The sequence below is a fragment of the Serinus canaria genome, chromosome 3 (assembly GCF_022539315.1).
Source record: "Serinus canaria isolate serCan28SL12 chromosome 3, serCan2020, whole genome shotgun sequence".
NCBI classification, from domain to species: domain Eukaryota; kingdom Metazoa; phylum Chordata; class Aves; order Passeriformes; family Fringillidae; genus Serinus; species Serinus canaria.
The window spans coordinates 45,167,535-45,189,632 of record NC_066316.1 but is presented as its reverse complement, the minus strand read 5'-3'; the positions used below and the strand labels follow the sequence as shown (position 1 = coordinate 45,189,632).

General features: G+C 35.6%; 1 protein-coding gene across 1 annotated transcript in view; it reads right to left on the bottom strand.

The window, feature by feature from the left end:
• The window catches only part of RYR2 (ryanodine receptor 2), a 381,235-nt gene that overhangs the window by 5,476 nt on the left and 353,661 nt on the right, over nt 1-22,098 (bottom strand). The window contains exons 88-99 of the mRNA XM_050972655.1: nt 20,620-21,923; nt 20,165-20,229; nt 18,163-18,310; nt 16,571-16,657; nt 15,533-15,751; nt 13,259-13,389; nt 12,634-12,676; nt 10,597-10,730; nt 6,558-6,618; nt 5,149-5,295; nt 4,185-4,319; nt 1,678-1,834 (exon numbers count right to left, since the gene is read on the bottom strand). Of these exons, the coding sequence (XP_050828612.1) occupies nt 1,678-1,834; nt 4,185-4,319; nt 5,149-5,295; nt 6,558-6,618; nt 10,597-10,730; nt 12,634-12,676; nt 13,259-13,389; nt 15,533-15,751; nt 16,571-16,657; nt 18,163-18,310; nt 20,165-20,229; nt 20,620-21,923 (2,631 nt within the window). The remainder of the gene's footprint in view (nt 1-1,677; nt 1,835-4,184; nt 4,320-5,148; nt 5,296-6,557; nt 6,619-10,596; nt 10,731-12,633; nt 12,677-13,258; nt 13,390-15,532; nt 15,752-16,570; nt 16,658-18,162; nt 18,311-20,164; nt 20,230-20,619; nt 21,924-22,098) is intronic.

The window sequence follows — 22,098 nt, the reverse complement described above, 5'->3', positions numbered from 1 at the left end:
AATATACATTCTGAAGACAACAAAATCATGAAGAAAAAAAAAAACAAGCCAAAGAAACACCAGTAACAGGGCTGGAAGTACCACTTTGAATTATAAAATGGGACAAGCAGACTTCTTTTTATTCCCAGTGCTCTAATCTTGACTTAGTACATTAAGATATATGTGGGTTTACAGTGATTAAGGCCCTAGTAGAGAAAAACAATACTACAATAATACAGTACATTTAACAGAGATGAGATATTTATTACATGGCAGATGCACAGAGTCCCAGAGCTCCATGCATCCTCTCTCAAGATGGTTGTCATGTAGCACAAGGTCCCACTATTGGAGCTCTGACAAAAGTAAGTTGTCATTTGAGGGAGATACATAAAAAAGAACAAAAAGAATCACAGGCTCTATGGCTCACACTGCAAACTGGTTATAACCTTCCCTTCACTTAGTCCAAAACAACTAAGGACTAACTCCACAATGACTATCGACACTCCTGTACACAAATCTGGACAGTTAAGGACTCTATTATTCAGCCACTCACAAAATGAAGAAATGAACCACATGAGATATGCCAACTCAGGGTATAAAAAAAATTCCACCCTTCCCAAGACCTCAAAAAAAACCCTGTCGCTTGAGTAAGAGTAATAAACAATTTACCAGAAGCTCAAAGTTGCCTTTTGAATTTCCTTGTAGTGAGGGAGAAAGGATAATTTTGACAGCAGCAAGGGTGCTAAGTTAGTTGTCAGCTGACAGAAAGCAATGAGGTATCAGTATTTATGACAGCAAGTGAACCCAGTAAAACTGTTTTTAAATTTTTCTAAAATTGAGAATATACTTCTGTTAACTTGCGTGAACTTTCATAAAAAATTACCTTTAGGGCATTCTTGACAATATTTTAAAGGTATAGAATGAAAAAAACCCAGGGGTTTTAATACTTAAGGTAATATCAATAAACATAACTAATGTAAACATAATAAAAAAATCCATGACATGCCAAAATTAGGTATCCACTGTCCAGATTACAACAGTGAGAAACACTATCAGTCAAACAGTATCACTGAAATTCCAAAGCTAACTAATGGCAGCTAACTTTCCACTGTCATTAACCAGGCTATACCAAAGCTGTTTCATATCAAGCACTTTTTTACTCTTATACATTGTTCAAATAAGGAAGAATCACACAAAAGAGCAATTTTAGGTAAGAAAATATTTAACCACTTAAAGCTATGGTCCAATTTTCACACCAGTATTACCAATCTGAAGATCTGCCAGATGGGTAAGAACTTATGATGTTGGCAGAGGGAATACTGACAGCAGTGCTGATTTTGTCCATAAAAGCTTACATAGGATGGGTTACACTGGAGGACAATTTGAAGTTGTGCCACAATATTTCTATAGGAGGCTTTCAGAAAGGGCAATGACAAGACAGAAACTGCAGTCACATCAGAATTCTTAGGGTAAAACATTTATTTTGTTTCTACTGATCCAGTTAGAGCCCGTTGATTTTGCAGAGACTCAGAAGAGCAGTGTATGAGAGTCAGCCAGGTGTGATTTTCTATATAAACCTATCCTTTGTGATCTGCCCTGCTGTTCTGTCCGTATCTCAGGTTTGTGATTACCACAGCACTGAGATCTTTGTACTGCTAAATAATGCTTTCAGCCCCACTGTGGATTACAAAAGCATACCTTGGATAATTGCAAGCAGGATGACAATCACAAAGAAGAAGAAAGTGATGTCAAAGATAATCCGATAGATTTCATATTCGTCTCCTGCTGGATCTTCTATTTCATCACCAATGCCTCCTCCTGCACGTACTCCAACGTACATATGAAACATGTAGCACTAGAAAAGACAAAACAAAGGGATACAAAGGCTTGTTTGCAGCTAAAAGCAAAACTACCCAGTGGTACAAATTCAGTAATTGGTAGAACTGGTCTGTGGTCTAGGAACGACAACACGTCAAGTCATCTTTTTCTCTCCTTTGAGATTACGCATATCTCTGATGGAGGGGAAATGCTACTGTGCAGCAGCAGTATTTCATGTTCTATCATTATGAAGCAGTTCAATAAGATCAGAAGTTCAACTACCAGAAGCTCAGCAGCACCCCATGATTCATGTAAAATCATTTCAGCAGCGTAAATAGGAAATATCATCACCACCATAGCCATCTCCTTTTCCAATTTCTCAGCTCAAAAGTGAATGATTTTCCCTGTTTTTAGTGCATCAAATTCAAATTTAAAAATAAACAACCTTCTTCCTCAAGACAAAATAAAACAAAAAATAACACAACTAAGGAAAACATTTTTGTCAATTCTTGTGCAGAGAAAAAGCCTGTGCTAATTATTGAAAATATATGAGAATAATACTGTGAAACTGTGATATGAAAAGTGGTATAATAGGTCTGTCAGAACAGTTGCCTGGAATGCTGACAATGCAAAATTTCAAATTTTATCATGTTATAATTTATTAGAAAATTATGGTATCACTCTCTAGAGGTCTAGAGCAGGCAATTTTTTTTCTTTAAGCACCTTTGCAAACTATAGGTAAAGGGTTCTTACCCTCTATCAAAAAGCAGCGATGACAATAACCAACTCCTAAAACCTCACCTACAAAAAAAACCCCGTTCTTTTATTTCTATGACACACTGTCCACAAAATCCCTTCTCTAAGAAATTGATATAGTACCATATAATGCTGAGTGACCCTTGCCTAAAAAATCTAACAATTTCTAAAGACAGTTTATACTCCAAGACTAAAAGGTAATAATTAACCTAATGAGTCAATGTAGTGGTACATATGTAAAAGATTTTGGTTTTTTATTTCTAAGAAGTTAAGTATATTAATTTTCTTTTCAATCCCATTTCAAGTCTTAGTGCTTTTACTAGACACAACCCTGATTTTACAGCATATCACATGTTATTCTAGCAACTCCTGTACAATATTACAGTCTTGTGGTATGAGTATTTTCAGACAATTACAGAGCAGGTCAGATCAGATCTCTTCATGAGATCTCTACTCCAAACAGGGCCCACTACAACATCAGAAAAAAATGTTTTAGGCTTTATCCAAGTCATTTCATTACAACATCCTAAGGACTGAGACTGCAACAACCTCTCTGAGCAATGTGATCCATTTGGCTCCCCTCAGTCAGAACACATTTTTCCACTTTATCTTCACAGCCTTCTGCCATGCACTTCCTGTTAAGAGCTTGGATGTGTCTTCCCAGTAATCTCTCTGTGGATACTGGGAACTCCTCTCACCCACCCTCTACCCTGAGACTTTCTCTTCTCTAAGCCAAACAACCCCAGTTCCCTCTGCCTCTTCCCACAGCAAGTGCTCCAGCACCCAACAATGTAACAGCCCTTCACTTATTCACATTCCAGTTTATCTGGTTTTGGTGTGCTGAATGTCCCAAACCAGACAAAAATAAAGACATACTACTCTAGTTTATCCAGTTTATCTATTTAGTTTAGTTTATCTATTTTAGATGTATCAATTTATTTTATCAAATAAATAGTTTATCTATTTATTTGGCTTTTAAATGTTGTTGATTCCCTGGAAGAGTTGCATAGCACACTGAAATACATTTACCATGATTTTTTTTTTGGAGAGATATTAAGGACGATGCATCTTGGAAATTTTTTTTGTTTAAACTCTATCAGTCATAACTCCAAAGCCTGTCACTGTCTTAGTATAAAATCATTTAAGACAAATCGGAACACTGTAGGTACCAAACTGCCTATTAAAGATAACTATGGCAATTCATGCTAAGAGCAACTGATGGATTTCAAAGTTTAAACGAGAGTTTAAGTATTTTCATAACCTATGAAAATGCTTGCCTAAGAATGACCTGCTGAATTTCGAGATTCAGAAGTACTGCCTTCTAGCCAGCTCAGCTTCACAGCTTGTAGTTGTTTTGCATTTTTTGAACAGCTAGAGCAAAGTACAGTACCACAATTCTTCTACTCCTTTATAGAGGAGTTTTTTCAGCAACACAAGATCTATCTATTTGTTGAGGATGTTCATCATATTTGTCCCTTTGTTTTCAACAGCAATATTTCCTGCCTGCTGGCTAATGATATTACTGTATGAATACCAATTAACAAGGAGGTCAGGACAAAACCACAACAGCTTGAAGGGGAAAAAAAAAGAAAAGAAACTAACTAAAAACCAGAAAGCAAATCAAGACTTACTGTCAGCATATCATCACATTTCATGTCTGGCATGTCACCGTCTTCACTCTTGTTGTAGAACTTGCGGAAAAAATTGAATGCCACTACTGTATACAAGTATACCACTACTGCCAGTAATCCCACTGTTAGGACAAGCTGGAAGACAAAATTACAGAATGGGTGTAACACCACTATGGAATTGTGATTTATTTTTTCTTGCAAAAAAAAAAAAATAATAAAGGGAAACTAACAATAAACTGTATGTAGTAGCAGCAGGAAAACTTTTACTCTTTATGTATTTTTGTAATACAGAGTAATATATCTGGGTATTCTCACACAAAGATTGTGTATTTCCTTTTTTTTTGGATCAAACATAATTACAAAGACAAATTACACAGAAACATAATTACAAAGACAAATCTTATGGATAGATACACAAGATCAGATGGAATATCTAAAAATTCACTACCTGTCATAATATTACTGTCACCTCGTACATAATTAATTGAAATACAGTTATCTATTAATTTAAGAGGAAAGCAACTTTATTTTTTACATGCATGAAATTGCATGTAAAAAGAACCCTGTTCCTAATATATCTTAGAAAAGCAGCAAGTACTCCACTGCTCAACTGCAGCATCATTCAGATTTCGCTCTGAGCTTAATGGAAAGCAGCTGGGAGGGAACTTCAGTATCCTGAAAATTGATATTTCATTTGTGTAGCTCCCAGATCTAAAAAGTTCTTTATAAATAATGCCCCCTTAATTAACAGGCAATTTGCTAAAACTTCAGGACTGTTTTCAGAAGGGAGAATATCTTTGCTTACAAATCCCATTGTCTAGCTTTGTCATCAACTCAAGTTCTAGAGCTCATGATGAAAGAACATTTCTGTCGTCAACCTGCCAAGCGCCTGACTCAAGTAATGAAGTGATCTTTCCTGTGTACTCCTTCAGTAAAAAAACTGACAAGAGATGACAGTAGATACCTGTTTGCCATTGTGGGTAACTGATGACAGGATAGTTCGTAATGTCTTGAATCCCATTGCAATGTCAAGGAGATGAGCAGCAAAGAAAAAATTGTTGTAATGGCCAAGGACTGACATGGTCATGTACCACGCTAGGTAAAGGAAAGACTAACAGGAAAAAAACAAGTGCATTCAAAATGAAAATCATGGCTTTCATCTTAATTCAAGACAATAACGAAAAGTAGAAATTTCTCAAACATGTTTTTCGTTAAATAGAAAAAAGTTCCTTTTAAAGAGAGAATTTTCTAGATATCATTGAGAATTTTCTATTCATGCAACAATATTAAATTCTCAAACACAAAGTCAACTAGATATGGGCAAAATCAAGAAATTCAGAATTTTTACTATAAAACCTAATTTTGAAATTCTTAAATCCTTATTTGTAAATGTCTCTACTGTAAAAAAAAAAAAAACCACCTGATTTAAATTACTTTTTTAAAATACTTTCCAAATAATTACATTAAAATATTAATGCCCAAAGTTAGCTAATGACAATTACAGAACTGTGCAGGCAACAAAAGGAATTTTATAATTAAGTATATAAATGTAAACATGAATGTTAATTTAATCTGATCATCTATCAATTATTTTTATTGACCTTAAAGACAAGCATTTATAAGAGAAATTGTACTTCATCCCTTAAAAAAATACTAGTCCCAAACAAACACTGTTTACAGCTCATGCTGTCTCTAGACCTGGAGGCTTACAGTTTCCACTTTTCCTGAGTACCTTCAGATTACCCTTTCATTTCCCATCTATTGTAGCTCCAAAATAATTTTTCCCTAACCATTTTTCTTACCAATAAATTAAGTAACTAGACAAAAAAGAAAAATTGTAAGAAAATAATATGATGACTGACTTAAACTGCATTTTAACATTCTTGTTTATCTCTCCTTGGTTTTTTCTGCTTTTAAAGACTCCCTTTTTCAAATTATTGAAATAATTTGTATCCTTCTGTGGCATATCTTACTATTGATTTTAGTGATAAAAATTTAGCAGTTCGAGATACATTAACTATATTGATCTGACTATGCTCCAGGAATACTCAAGTGTTCATAATATTTATGAACAACACAAAAAATGGCAATTAGCATTTATACAGTCAACTGTAATTCTACAGCGTAGTGCTTTCTTATGGCTTCCAATAAAGCATATCAGAAATAGGGCAGGAATTGACTGAGGTTCTATTAACTACTACCAATCTAACTGTGAAAATACTTTGACAATGTCTCTTTAAGCTTTCAAGATTTTCTTCTTGTAGTAAAATGAATACAATCCAGCATATTTCATTGAAGCACTTTGCATTAACAAGTGCTTAGTTATTTTTAGAATATGAATATATACATATATGTTTAAACTGAAAAACTTACATTATCAGTGAAAACAACTCCTAATTTCCACATCTGATATTTAACATCAATGGAATTTAGCCTGTAAAAATAAAAAAGAGCATTTTATAGCAAAACACAACTGGAAAACATCAAACACATTCTGGAGGAAGTGCATTGCCACATAGCAGGAGTCAAGAGCCGATCAATTTCTTCAAAAGCTGAAGTACATTAGAACCTTGTTCTAATTCAGACTTCTACTGTGGAACAAATTTGTCAAAAAAAGCAGCAAAAATCAAATTCAAAAGTACTGTTTTGAATTCATCAGACCTAATGCTGATTGATTTTGAAAACGTTATCATGCATACAAGTGAAATAAGCAGCCTTTAAAATCCATGGAGAAAATTTTTTTTTTTTTTAACGCAACCCAGCTAAGCCTGAAGTAGCTAGTCAAAAAAGGTAACCGAATTTGCCCCCTAAAATGCCAATTCTTTACCTTAGTTATTATAGCATACCTTGAGTGACACAATTGGATGACATTAAAGACAGACAAATTTAGATCAGATGAATCTCAGCTTGTTCAGAAAATTGACCCATTTTTCTAAGGATATAAGGAAAATCATTAATGAAAATAGGATAATTCTTACCAGTTAAATGAGTTTTGACATAGGCACTTAGGAAATTTTTCTATTCATGTTACTTTTTTAAAAATAGAAAGCATACCATCAGATTAAAACACTCTTTATTAACTGCCAACTAGGTAGGAAAAACCCTTTTTATTGCACTGTATCAAAATTTTATGCCAGGCACTGAACAACATCAGCAGGTGATACTTCATCAAGAATGGTGCCACTTGACCATTACAAAAAAGAAACCACTGAACCAAAACTAAACAATGAGTTATAGGGTGTCTGTCTGTCAGCTTTCTGTGTGTCTCGAAGACAGAGCATAGAAGAGATTATTTTGAGGTATCCTGCACAAAGCCTCTGCAAGGATCCACTAGAGATGCCCAAGATCCTCTTAAGATTCCCAAGTAAATAACCAAAGGAGGAGTTATTTTACATTAGCATCCATAAGGGGAAAGGTTTGAAACTGAGATTCCTGTATGTGCATCAAAGGAACAAGCTGGGAATTTGGACATTAATAGTGACTGTGACTACCTCTCAACCTCAAGAGCTGAAGCCCCAACCCAGCTGCAGCTATACACTTCTACTTGGACAAACAGGCTCGTCCACACTTTTGGAAATCCTATAGTGTCATCACAGCAAGTATAAATCTTGAGACTTCAGGTGAAAAAACTACTGCAAGTAAAATTCCTTACCTTTTCACTAGCACGGGCAAGAGATATACTGTCACTTGAGGAAAAAGTCTACTATTTTCCCAGGAACAATTCTGCTCTCTGAGAAACTACAATACTAAAAAGGGGGTTATCCACTCCAGAATATTTTGAAAACCTAGGTCATTGTTTCTCAAGGAAAGAAAGACCAAGACTTTTTAAATTCTTCCACATTCTGGAAGGAAGAAGAGGCCAACTGCAATCATTGTTTGTACACTTCACATTTAGGGTATGGTTTCTCACCAACCTATAAAAACTACAGATCTTCCAGGAGAAAATTATTTACAATTTTTCTATTCTTGAAAGAGGAAAACTTATTCTTCCATGTGAGCATTTGACAGAAGCCCTGCTTATTTTCCAAATTAGCCTTATGTCAAAGCTTGCTGCAGATGCTTAAGCCTTATCTGCATCTTCTATTGACTATGACTAAACTAATGATCCCAGAAACAACAGCAGTTAGAAAGGTAAAGGGATAGGGAAATAACAATGGCACCTCTGAAAATTAACTTTCATGTTTGTATCTTCCATATTATTTTCTCAAATATTCTACATCCATGATGCATTTAATTTAACACAATTCACCCAAAAGAAGAAACAAGTTCCACGGAAAAACAGCAGTGCTTTCTCAATCTCAGTGTGCAAAATTTAACAGCCTTTACTGTCTAACCTACAGGAAAGCTCCAACCACATCATCCCTCTAAGTTGGTTACAGTTAAATAATACTGCAACATATTTAAATAATTTAAATAATGAAATATTTATATATTTAAATAAATACACTTTAAGAATATTCAAGGCTGCATCAATGAGCTGGGTGGCTCTTGAAGAGTCAGTAAAATGCAGATTTTTTTTAATGCAGTATATCACTGGGACAGGCAGAAGCTTTTGAAGCATGGTCACCTGCAAGTAGGGTGCTTTAAGTCCCTTGCAAAAAGACAGATGCAAATCCCAGGCTATTTTTCCAAAGGAAGGGGAGAGAAAAAGTCGGAGCTAGGGGTCAAGGAGACTTGTTCAATAGTACTGAAGATGAAAATGCTGCTCAGTGCACTTCCCCTCTGTGTTGTGAGACACAGCTATCTGGTCTGTGCCACCTCTTCCTGGCACAGGCAGAAGCAGAAGCACCAGAGCTGAAACCTACACCAGGTTACACCATTCTCTATTTTCTTCCCAAAGTACTGCAGTAAGAGATCAGTTCCAATGCTTTTTCCACCTCTCTCTTCACTGCATGGTAAATACTGTCAAATTTGGAATCTGGAATATGTGTAAGTTTTAGTAGGTTCATTAGTAGTCAATTTTGAAACTGTTAAAAAGTGGACAAATATACCTTCCTGAAGAGTATATTTTTTAATGCACCTGGTTCTGAAATTTTTTATACTGGTTTTTTATTTTCCTGCAACATAATAATCTGTTATGAGCATGAAATGATTCCTCCAGGGAGAACAGGAAAGATGGATGAGGTCATAAATTTTTTTTACTGCATACAACATGGAGGAGATATTAGAGATGTTAAAAAAAAATCCTTCAGACCTGAGTCTTGAATTAAATATTTTATCAGCCTTCTTCAACTGCTTCAATCTGGTCTGTTTTTTTGGATTATTAACAGAAACATTATTTAAATGTTCTACCTCTCAAATGAGAATGAGCCCTTTTATGTTTCCCACAGGGAAGGGAAAGTAGTTTTATTTTGTTTTTTATAGCAATAATAAAAGTAGTAGGTTTTTTCCTAAACACAAGCATGGGTCCTACTGTAATCCAGCAGGAGCAAAACAGCATGGAAGAAAGAATTCAGGAAAGTACTTCTGCCACAATATTCAATTTTATTTAGTACTGAAATGCCACAGAGTCCTTGAGCCTTTACACTGCACCTGATTGTTCAGACAGACTTCTGATTTATTAATATCCATCTTTTATAAAGATGGATAAAAGAGCCATCCTTACAAAGTCAGCCCTTGCTTCAATGCACTTCTAATCTACCAGTAGTCTCACTGCCTACTTCTCATATTCCTTACACACCCATAGATAAAATGTTGCTTTTAGAGAGAACTTGAAATAAACCCTCACATCAGAATCTCTGTAGCATTAAAATTCCATCTGTTAAAATATGTTCTATCTAGTTGAATACCCTTTTTATAATGCAGAATTGAAAAAAACATTTTTTGCAGAGCTTTATAAAGCCTGTTCTACAAAAGAGAATTTACTACTCTGAATGTCTAGGGGCTTCTCTTTATTTCTGTCTCCCAAATGATATATAAACGCATAGTTTAGGGAAAACAAGTTATAAAAGGATGTGAAGATTAATCATCCAATTCCCAGATTTTACTGGTCACTAGCACTTAAATTGATTTCATAATTTCCTAATGAGAACACATAGTGCCATTTTTGCTCATTCTTTCCAGCAGAGCTGAACTGGGAACTTGAAAAGGAGATTCCAGCCCACCTGTGATGCCACTATCAAAAGAGTGGGAATGTGATGTATTCAAGCTGCTGTGCACTAAACTAAATCTTCACACATAAAAAACTAGAGGAATCCTGCATATACATTGTCTATAATTAAATAAATTTACTGTATCATTCAACATAAGATTTGATTTCTTATGCAAATATGCAGAAATGGTCAACAGATGTTTTGTCTGAATGACAAACTTTGAATGCTTGATTTTAACTTACAAAAAACCCCAACAAAATTAAAAAAAAAGAAACAAACAAAAAACCCCAATCACAAACAAACTGTAGGCAAATGCTTACACAGCAGAAAAGGAGCTGTCCTTCTTTGGTTTCTTCTTTTCTCGAGCATCACTAAAATCAAGAGCAGCTTTGTCCATTCCTAGTAATTCACTGATCCTGTCACGGCCATAGAACTCACCATATTTATCCATTACCTAAAGTTAGAAGGAATATTCAAAAATATTCATTAGAGGGGTAGATCAGCAGTTATTTGGCCTGGATCTGAAGACAAGATGTTTAACATATAAGGAGTCTGAAAACAGTGTTTCATGGCTATGAATGACATTATGATCACAAGACATTGAACATAAAGTTTGGCAAAAATCATTTTCAGTAATTCAAACTAGCCCCTATCTCTTTCTTATAAAATCTAATATATTTCTTAAGTAATTTTTCTGGAAATAAACATTTACTTGTTTATGAATAAACTTTCATTCCGATTGAACACACAGCTTCTTCTTAAATATTATCTGTCTTCTCATTTCAAAAGAAGAGTCAAAGAAATACAAATTTTTCTATACCAAGATCATAACTGACTCCTGCAGGTGAAGAGGTATTTTGACAGCTTTCTAATAGGAAAGGCTTTAAATATTTATTGATATTTTTTCAGAGTTTTAAAGAAGCTTTTTTTGTAGCAAGCCTGAAAACAGTGCTTCATTATATGGATTAATTTTTAAACTGGGGATTAAAATACAAATATATATAAAAGGAGACATTCATTGCAAAATAGTATATTTGAAGACAGTTAAATCATACAGCACAGTTCCTCAGCCAAAGTCTTCTACACAACTTAAAACCATACTCCTTTCCTTTTGATTTGAGCCTTCCTTGACCATCTACATTGACAGAAGCAATGTCAAATTTTATTTGCTTTCCCAAGTACTCTGTGAGAGCTACTGCTTCCCCTTTGCTTAGACAAATATGTAGAAATCTCTATATAATGACCTAAAATATGAAAAAAAAAAATTCCACAGCAAAATGAGTGCAAAACTCAAAGGAATTTTTTTGGTCAGGTTGACCTAAGACTGTTACAAAGCACAAGAGCTAAGAGTATGAAAAAATATGTTTCCAAAAGTATGATACAAGACTGGCAATAAAGTGTGAAGGAGGGGTAAATCTCATCCTATAACAGGCACACCCTCTTTTTCAATTGTGACCAAACACACTAAAAAGATTCTTCTTGCTGTAAGCTATTGTAGAAGCATTAGATTTAGTTCTTAGGAGCAAGCTGAGAAAACATTCAAAATAGCATTTGTAAGAATGCTGGAGCCTAGAGGACTACAGTGGCAGGCAGGAACCCAAACTATGGATTCACAGTGAAGGGATGCTCTGCCTGGTCCCTCCCAGGGCAGCCCCAGCAGAGCCTCAGACCCAAACCTGAAATCCATCAAAATGAGTCACTGGTAAAAACTCCCCAGATCACCAGTCAGACTAAGAGGATTACTGCCAAGGGATGCATACACTGTGCACCCCATACATGGGATGGTTTTGGATCTTACAGGGAGAAAGCAAAGATGGAGAAAGGGATGGATTTAGGTGACTTGGGGAGGTAAAACCATGGGAAAATAGAGAGAGTAAGGGACAAAAAAGGCCAGTGCATGTATATACCTTTTAGGGAGTTATAGTAGCCTGATTATGCCCTGTACCTAAATATCTCAATTTGTCCTGTCTTCTTACTAATTACTTTTTAACCTTCTATTGGGTGAGGGACAACACTATTCTCTGTGTATGGAGGTGAATACACAAATACAGACAAGACATTTTACATAATTTGCATTATACTTTCAAGCACATACAAAATTCTTTATGCAATTTCATGAATGTATTTGAATTCCTATTTTATACAAAACACGTATGTAGAAAAAGTTTGAAATTTATAAGAAAATAATTGTAAGAACATGGTAAGGAATTCTGTGTATTTCAAAACTGTAAATATCAAAATCTACACTGAATCAAAGTTTTATTTCAAAGTGTAGCCCACATTCCTCCCAACGTGAACAGAAATATGCATAAGAATTTTATTTTAACCTCACAAATCTTTTTGAAAACAAGCCCTACCTTTCTTTTCACAAACTTGTCCCAATAGTTATTTGGAAAAGACCTGAAAAAAACAGATAAACAAGATTACATTTTAGACAGATATACACCAATTCTGTTTCTATGAGCCTCTATGTGGTGGCTACCACCAGTCAATCACTTGTGAACCCTCTGGAGTGAAAGTTGCCAAATGGTGTTCAGCCCACCATGTAAATGTGAGAAGCACAGCAGAACCAATGCCTGCACACAGGATTCTAGAGCAGCTACATCCCACACACAGCCCCACCAGGCAGAGAAACAGAACTTTAAACATGTGATGCAAAGCACAGCACCACTTTGAACTAACAGCAATGCACAACCATCATCACTGTCCTTGCCGAAACAAACCCATCCCGCCTCTTTTTTCTTTTATGAAGAGAAATAATTTTAAGGGAAAAATTTGGGAATGCATAAGATTAAATAGTAATAGTAAAAATGACAGTAAACATTAGCCTTGCAAGTGCCTGAAAAATTTGTATATCCTTGCTAGAAATATATCTCTAATAATTGTTTATATTAGACAAGATGGATGATAAGTATGTAACTGAGGAAACAGAAGAGCAATTACTTACAGGGCTATAATGAGACAGAGTAAGTAAAAACTCACTGTGTGTTGATTACAAGTCTATCCCACTGTCCCTTAATATCATCCTCTGATGGCTGCTCTGTTATATATAGCCCATCAAATTCCAATTTCCTTGCCACTTCCTTTTCTCTCTTAAAAATAACCAGTGGAACCTGCAGTTGAAAGAAAATACAGGAATTATATAAAATGTACTGATATGTCTGCCAACTTTAGGAAAAGCTGGTCATTATGAAGAAACGAGTATCAAAACTGAACAAAGCAAAAAATAGTACTTGAAAAAATTAAAAGACTTAACAATTCTCCAGAACACAGAAAATATATTGATACACTAGGGTCAGGTAATTCAGATTCATTAAACTGCAGTGTGCTAAAAAGTTGTAAAAAGATGGTTAAAACACCTGAAGAGGGACCCTTCAAATAAAAACAGTTTTCCATGCCACAAAAGGATTAGAGGTGGTCAAAGGAAAGAGACCTAAAATATTTTTTTTAATCCTTCGAAATTCTAGTTCCAAATATTATTTTGGGATGGTATTTTTGATTTCATTTTGATACTCAGAGATGTTGGAGGCTCCTTTTACTTGTTAAAGAATTTTTGAGGTTTCACAGTGGGAAACAAAGTGTTTTGCTGCAGAGACCAAAGACTGTAAGCAACAAAAAAGAATTGTCAGCAGCTGAGACACCTAGCCAGGCTTTATCTACAACCCTCTTTCATCAGCTGGATGACTTCAAAAGTACATTTCAAGAAGGCAGATGTAAATAGTGGTCCAAGTTGAGTGACTTTTCCTAAGAAATGTGCTACCAAAAAAAAACCAAAAAAAAAACCAAAACCACACTTTTTACTTTATCCTACTCTTTCCTGGAACTATTTTACAGATACCCAAAATTCACCCACCTTGCATTACCGACCTTGACTGCAACAGTAGTCAAGATTATTACTATTTCAGTATACTCATGGACATGAATATACTGAAATAGTAATAATGAAAATCAAGACTACTCCAGCAATATGGTGATGACATTAGATATAATTAAAAAGAGTTCCAATACTATTTTCAGACAGCTAAATGAGAAAAATGCAATGGATTTCATGCTAAGCAATATTTAGAAGCAAACCTATCACATACAGGCCTGCAGTTCAGAAGATTTTGGACTTAAAGATCTCCAAAATTGAGACTGAAACCATATTTGGACCATATTTTGGTTTCAGAATTGGAAAGAAGTCAATTAATTAAGATAAATATTGATAGCAATATTTTTCTCTTCTAATCAGAGAATAAATGTTCCAAAAAAAAAAAAAAAAAAAGTAACATAAAATGTCATAGTAGAAACAAACAAAAAAGTATGAGGTGGGAGAAGAAAACATCTCAAAAATCAGAAATCTAAGCTTTCATGCTGCATGGCAACTAATGCAACAAAAAAGCAGTTTAGTATCTATTGACCCGTACGGATACTTTAGAAGTAGAGATGAAAATCAACACTAAAAAATGTAGTAACATGATGAACACTTCCTTGAGCTACAAATGCAGACTGTGTCTTTTAGCACAGAACAAATTACTAGTCATTTAAAGAGGAAAACAAAAATATTAAGGACCACACAAGACATCAATAGAGATATAAGGACAAAGGAGCAGCTGGGTCATATCAAGGGTCCATTTGATTTAGCACTATCCTGCACTTTGACTTACAGCTTTTGCCCTGGAAGTAGGTAGAAATCAGGGAAGTACATGTCAGATACATTTCTCCCAGCTCCAGAGATTTATGAAATTTGGTTTTCTTAAACCACAATCAGCATTTTGCCAACCAAAGTAGCATCTTTAGTTTTCACATCCCTAACAGAGATCTTCTCCAAGATAATCCTTTAAGCCTTTTAGGCTGCTGCCAAAACACTACCAGCAGAGTGGGTGTGTAGGAATAGCAGGCATTTTATAGAGTCACAATATGCAGCAGCAGTAGTCCAAAATGCTGCATTCTCTTCAAATGACCTAATTGACAGACCAGTAATACAGCATCTAAAGCTGTCATCTGTGTCAAGAGCATTCACACCTTGTCTTTGACAGTCACAAGGAGCTTTTGAAGCAGGTTACTGCTGTAACTGTCTGACTGACAGCAAGTCAGACTCTGGCCTACAGCCTCCTGAACTGACACACTTTCTGTGTACATTACACTAACAACTCAGATTTTTTCACACAGTGCCCCAACCTGCTTAAGCAGGTTGGTTGACTTTGTTCTAAGTTATACTGCTAGACAGATTAAAAAGTTCAAACCTAGAAAAAAAGAGTTAATTTTTTTTCTTACTTTCAAACAATAATACCCTATGATGCAGAAGAATGAGATGACTGTGTGTAGGATGGCCAAAATCCTCAGTGTGGGCTCCATGTAGCCACTGCTTTCTTCCAGGACATAATGCACTGCAATGACCCTCTCATCATCGCTTTCCAGGATGTTCAACTTGGTACTTTCACCATCAGATACCAAAGGAAGCTCCTTTTCTTCTGTCACAGCAGATGTGGAGACCTGTTAAAAACAATATTGCAGCTGTATTCCTTTGACAGGAGCTTTACAATTCTACAAGATAAGTTGATGAGCTGAAAAAATGATACCAAAGACAACTGAACTGGAAAGAAACTTTAAAGATTTTTTTTTGCATAAAAATGTCCACAAAGAATACCTCAGCAAGACATTTTCTTCTTGTTACACCAGTCCATGAAAATGTGCTTTTTCTTTCCCTTTTCTCTACTGTCTGTCCATGTTACCAAATCTGGTCCATGATGAATTTTATCACTTCAAATTCAAGAAAGGGCACAGCCCTCTTAGAAAAATGCCTGACAGTAATCTTTATCATCACAGCTCTCTGCCAGGAATCTATCCAAGTCCAAAGACTCTGGAGTTGCATTAATGTTACTAAAATTCTGACAATATCAGTGATATTCTAGGCAGCTAAAGAGTATGTGACCCCTGGCTGTAAAAACCCTTTAAGGAGATGGCACAAGAAAACATCTCAACTGGCATGGATTAGTTTAAGTTACCTATGAAGGCTCAGCTTGGCAGGTTCACTGCACTGGGAAATGGAGCATCTGAGGGAGGCAAGGGTATGCCTCTCAGCCTGCTGCCTTTGTCCTAGCACAATGCTCTGTCAAGAGCTGTCTGTGCACTGGAAGTCTGTTTTTATTTCTCACAGACATTTCAGCTGTCACCATGTTAGATTTCTGCAGTGGTAGGATGAAGCAGGTATTTAACCTGTTAGGCCAGGCAGTTTTACCATAACATATTGACTAAAAAAACCCAGATGTTTTCCAGAGTGCAACTGAAAAAGTAATATTTTGAGAAATTTACCTTATAGAAAAGAAGGATGAAGTTGATGGCAAAAGCAACAAATAACGCCAACATCCTCATGTTGTAAAAGTTTCGCGCAAAATAATTCTGAAAAAAGGACAGAACATAAATACATTTTGCATAATAAAGATTCAACCATCATTAGTAAGCTGAGAGGGGATTTTTTGTGTTTTTTTCCCCTTACGGAACTTTTTAATAGAATTATAAATATTAAAAAAACCCAAACCAACAAACATTTTGAGTGATTTTCAAGTTCTCTCCTACTCTACACGTGCAATAATGAATAAAGGACCTTTTGTTTCACTCTATTTATAAAAGATGAAAGATTGCTAATTGCCTCTTACATATTTTTCATTATCCTCTCAATACACTTGGAAACAACACAGAGACATGACAATGTAAGAGTAATGTAATAATACAGAAGTCTCTACCTTCCCTGTAGTTCAATATTTATATATTCATACATATAGCAAATTGCTACATTTAACAATAAATAAAAACCCCTGCATATAAGTTTATCTTAAACATTTTCTATTCCTAAATCAACTGCATTTTTACGAGGCCAGCAAAAATTCATGTGTGACCTGAGTACCATGAATAGAAAGCTTTTCTGACATTTTGACACTATCAAAAGGACTGCTAAAATGTATCTTTTCCCTTCCTGCCATCACAAAACCTTTACAGCACACATTTTTGAATGTTTTAACACTCCTACAGGAATTCTGCCATTTTTCAGCCCTAATCATAGATGACTATTAGTGAAATATGAGACTATTAGAAAAAAATTTAGCTAAATTCACATGATTGTAGTGGGACCAGCCTAAAAATGTACCTCAGTTCAAAAGCCAAATTTAAACACTTAATTTCTTAATAGGATTTTGACTGCAGTTTTGTAGTTTTGCTGTGTTCTCATGCCAGAAGTAGGCCATCCCTACACAATTATATACTGTATACATAGCAAAAGTGTATTGCTTTTTGGTTTGCATTTCACTCTGGCCTCAGAGAATATGAATGCACTTCAAGCAGTTATGGAGCAAATATTATCTGATATTTTACTGAAAGACTCTCAGATGCAGTTTTACATTTTCATAAAGTCTTATTTTCTACAGGTTTTGAAAAGTTTGACAAATACTGACTTGCTATTTCACAAAAAAGAAAAATCTGCAATCTTATCTTATTCACTTCAGGTTCAGCATTGTGTCTTAGTTGATTCTTTTTAAAGGAGAGCTTGTAATTTCCCAAAGGTTTTCCTCAGGGAAGGAGAAATCCTACTGTCTCACTGGCTGCTGTAAACTTTCAGAAATTTTACTGAAAGTTTAAAACTGCATGGATGTTTTTCATGATACACAGGCATCTCTGCATGTCTAGGTTTGAGACAATAAGTGTCTTCCCAAGAATTAATATCTTGTATACGAAGTTATTTATGTGTTTCTTTTCTCTAATATTCCCATTAAACCTTTGCTTCATTGTCCTTTTTACGGACAACGGTGAATAGAAGAATGTGCTCCAGCAATGCTATTTGCCTTTATACTGTTAGAATATTGTGGTACATGTCTCTGCCAACAGCTAAACACATAAGTTAGATAACTTACAAGAAGCTTCTGCTGGTATGCAATGATATTCTTCCAGAAAACTGATTCCTGAACTTCTGGTTCTCCGTATCTGTGTGTATGCATTTGTCTTAATTTCTGTTTCCCTTTGTCTTCCTTGGTTTTCTCTTCTTTTTCTCCATCTTCTCCTCTTAGGATACAAATGAAGGTAAAATAATATATCAAATTAATAAAATTGCTAAATTAAAATTACACACTGAAAAGGCTTTTTTTTTGGTGAAAAACACCCTGAAATTCCATCTTTTAATCAGGCTCAAGTTGCCAGGACTCATGAAGTTCATGCACATAACAAATATCCCTCTTCAGTCCAAAATGCTGGTAAAGGTGACAGTCTGGTTAAGGCCACAGATGAACTTACTGGTTCAGCACCCTGAAGTGGGAATGCTAGTTGGTAGAGGCAGGTAATCAAAAATCTGCCAACCTTGCTATCAGAGGTTCTTCTCAACTGTGCAGCTGATTCTTGCAGTGACAAAATGTCTGCAAGCTAGCAGCTCTATGTCTGCATGAGTGCCTACATGCTTAAATGCTCCTCTCCAACCTCATGCCTTAAATAATCCAGTTCCCACAAAGGCTGCAGAAATCTTTGGTTCTTCTTGCATTCACAAGTCAAACCTCAAGTTTTAAATTCTGCATTTCTGCCCACCTGATGAAGTCACAAGTATCCACTCCAGGAGGAAACTAAGTAAGATTTTGTCAGCATCTGGTGTGTGAGTATCACCCTGCTGTCTCATTAGAGAAAGTCAGAGTTCACGGGCTGCCTTCTCCAAACACTTGATCTAAACAACTGTGAGTTGTCTTGGAAGTTAATTTGAACTGTCAGCACGATAGATGAAAAGATCACAGGAGTCCATTTGAAGCCAAACCAGAGTGAGAGGCAACTTCTAAATTACATTATTTATTTCTCTGTTCCTATCTACAAACAGAATTACTGATGTCCAAAGCAGGCTGCTCTTCCTAGAAGTCATTTGATAAACTTTCACTTGAAAGTTTGTCACGTCAGAAACAGCTTCAGGGCAGCTAAGAGTACCAGGCACTGTACTCTTGGCAGAGAATACAAGTATTACTGCAGAGCAATCAACAGTGAATGACCTTCAAAAGTCAGGAAGACTCCCCCTCACAAAGTTAGAGTGGCAAAGTTAGAAATTTGCTGCACTGATTAAGAACAAGAGTTTTTGTCAAGGACAAGTGCTTGTCACGCCAGAAGAGTAGTAATTATTAGAGTTTGAGACTTCTTAGAAGGTATCTTCTTAGAATACTGATAGTGATAAATCAGCTACAGAAGCTGTACACAGAAATGTACATGTATCAAGAACCATAAAATACAGGGATGGAGATTCATAGTTTTTACTGGTTACAACTAAGCACTATATTTTGCTTTCCACTATTTTATTCCGAGCTAATGGCATTAACATTAGATTTTAACATGTCCTAAAAGGGTTTAAATTATTATTGATCAAATATCTTCATAAAGATGTGAGAGTACTCTGTAATTCATTTAAATTGTACTGGAATGTCAAGATTTTGCAAAATGCAAATAACTCAAAACATGTCAGAGCAAATAGGAGAGGGTAAAGCAGATTCAGTCTCTACCACTGACAGATAGCAGGTCTCTGGAACTCTCAGGTGCTCTTACAAAGTTTTCAATGGTTTTTTTCCTAGCTTTAAGATTTGCCAAGAAAAAAAAAATCAATTAAGCACATTCTAAAAGAAATTAAATGGACATTACAAAGAATGCTTCTGGGAAGAGAGATTATAAAATCAGAGTGGTGCTTACTACCTGGCATTTCCTTGCAAATGTGCACAGATGAGGAGAATTAGTCTGGGGTATTTTTTTTTTTTTGTTAAAAAAAAATACCCCAGACTAATTGGAATGGGAATGGACAAAAACTCAAAGGCAAAGGAGTACAAATGAACCTGAGGGGTTTTTTTCAGTGAAACAAAACAATTTTTTTTTTGTAGAATCAGAGGTTAAAATAATACATACTCAGCTTTTTCAGGTTCTGATTTTGTTTCTTCTTTCTCTTCCTTTTCATCTTCTTTCACCTTCTCCTACAGAAAACCAGGATTAAAAACTTTGTGTAAATATTATTATACAGTACAGAGTTAGTTAAAAGAATACCCGGAATGCAGAATGTTAGGGAGTTTTGGGTTTTTTTGTTAAACAATGGAAAACCTGAAAAAAGATGATAATTTGATTTAAATTAATGAAGAGATGCAATTTAACACTAAATGAAAAGTAATCCAAAACATTATGTACTTAAAAAAGGCTGTGGAAATTCAAGTTTGTGACATCAGAAAGAGTAAACACCAGTAATTATACATGGTTCTTTAAAAAAAAAAGTCAAAAACCAAGAAAAACAAAGATGCAAGTTTTATTTCAAGACTACATTTAATATATTAAAGAGAGAAATAGATATCAGAAATAAAAGATACAATTACCTGGATTTTTTCCTGTACCTCAGGCATTGGGGCTAAGGAGGGAGTGCTCAGTAAATCGCTCAAACCAGCATTTGGATTGTGAGGGATCAATTTATACTGTCCACCTTCTCGTTTCAAATCCAAACCAAATATATCTGAGAGTAGATCACTCTCTTCTGTCAGAGTCTGCAGATCCGTCAAGTCTTCTGCAGGCAATGCAGCTTCCGTCGGTTTCCTCTCCCCTTCTTCTTCTTCCCCACGCACTTCATCCTGAGTGGGATCTGGCATATTAGCCAACAGCTCAGCCACCTTGATTTTCTTGGCTCCTTCTACTAGGCTTCCTCCAAGCAGCAAACTGCATATGATGCGAAAAAAGCCCCGGACAACACTACAAGCAAAATGTAGTAAGCCCACCAAAATGCTCCAGTAGGAAGAAAACAAAGCCATGACCATGTCCTTCATGGTCATTTTCTTCACTTTTTTCATTTGTTTCTTTAGACTCTTCATGCTGAGCATTTTCATAAGAGTCATTAAATTATACTTGAGAGCTACTAAAGCTGACTTCATGGTCACGAGAGAGAAGAAACCCATCCTAGGATCTTCTTCCTCAGGATTATCTTTCTCATTCTCCTCTTTATTAGCTGACCTTTCGTTCAGATCTGACTCAGAGATCTGGGCAGCCAGTTGCATTTCAAAGATGGTATCCTCACAGAAGTTAACAAAAAGCTCCATCTTTTCTTTTTCCCCACCTTCATTTACAACATCAAATATAAACTGTCTCTTTGACTCTTTGACCTGAGGTTTTTCCCACTGAGTCCGACTCGACTCGCTTATTTCAAAATAAACTCGTTCAATGCGCTTTGCACTGCCCATTATTTCTATACGTCCAAGGAAAGGCTGAAAGTAATTCAGCACACTCTCTGAGAGCTCCAGGAAAGTCTGCAAGCGCGTATCATGGGGCATGTGCTCTGACAGGTTGGTCAGGAGAACAGCAACATTGAAACCAATGTCTTTTGCAGGCTCGTGGAATCGTTTCACAAACTCCTCATAGTCCAAAGTCTCATTCTCATCTGTTTCAGCACATGAGAGCAGAAACTCTGTTTCAGACTGAGTGTAGTGCTTATGGCTTTCCATTGCCCTGTGAAAATCCCTCTTTGAAATTATCCCTTTACCATCAGGGTCATATTCTTTGAATGCATCAGAGGAAGTCAAATCTTTCAATTTTAAGAACATATCAAAAAACTTCAGAATCATCTCCACATTGTTTGACGATTCCACAAGCATGTCCACCATCTGCTTTCCAATAGTTCCATTCACAACATTACCTAGAGGTAATGACAGGATATTAGAGATAATATCAGCAAATATTTTGGCAAAGAAAAGTCTATTATAATGATTAGTGAAGCAATCAAAGAGCAAGAATGATAAATTATTGGATAACACACTTATATGAGAAAGCTAGCTATGAAATCTGGAGTCTTTTACTATTAACTCTACCCT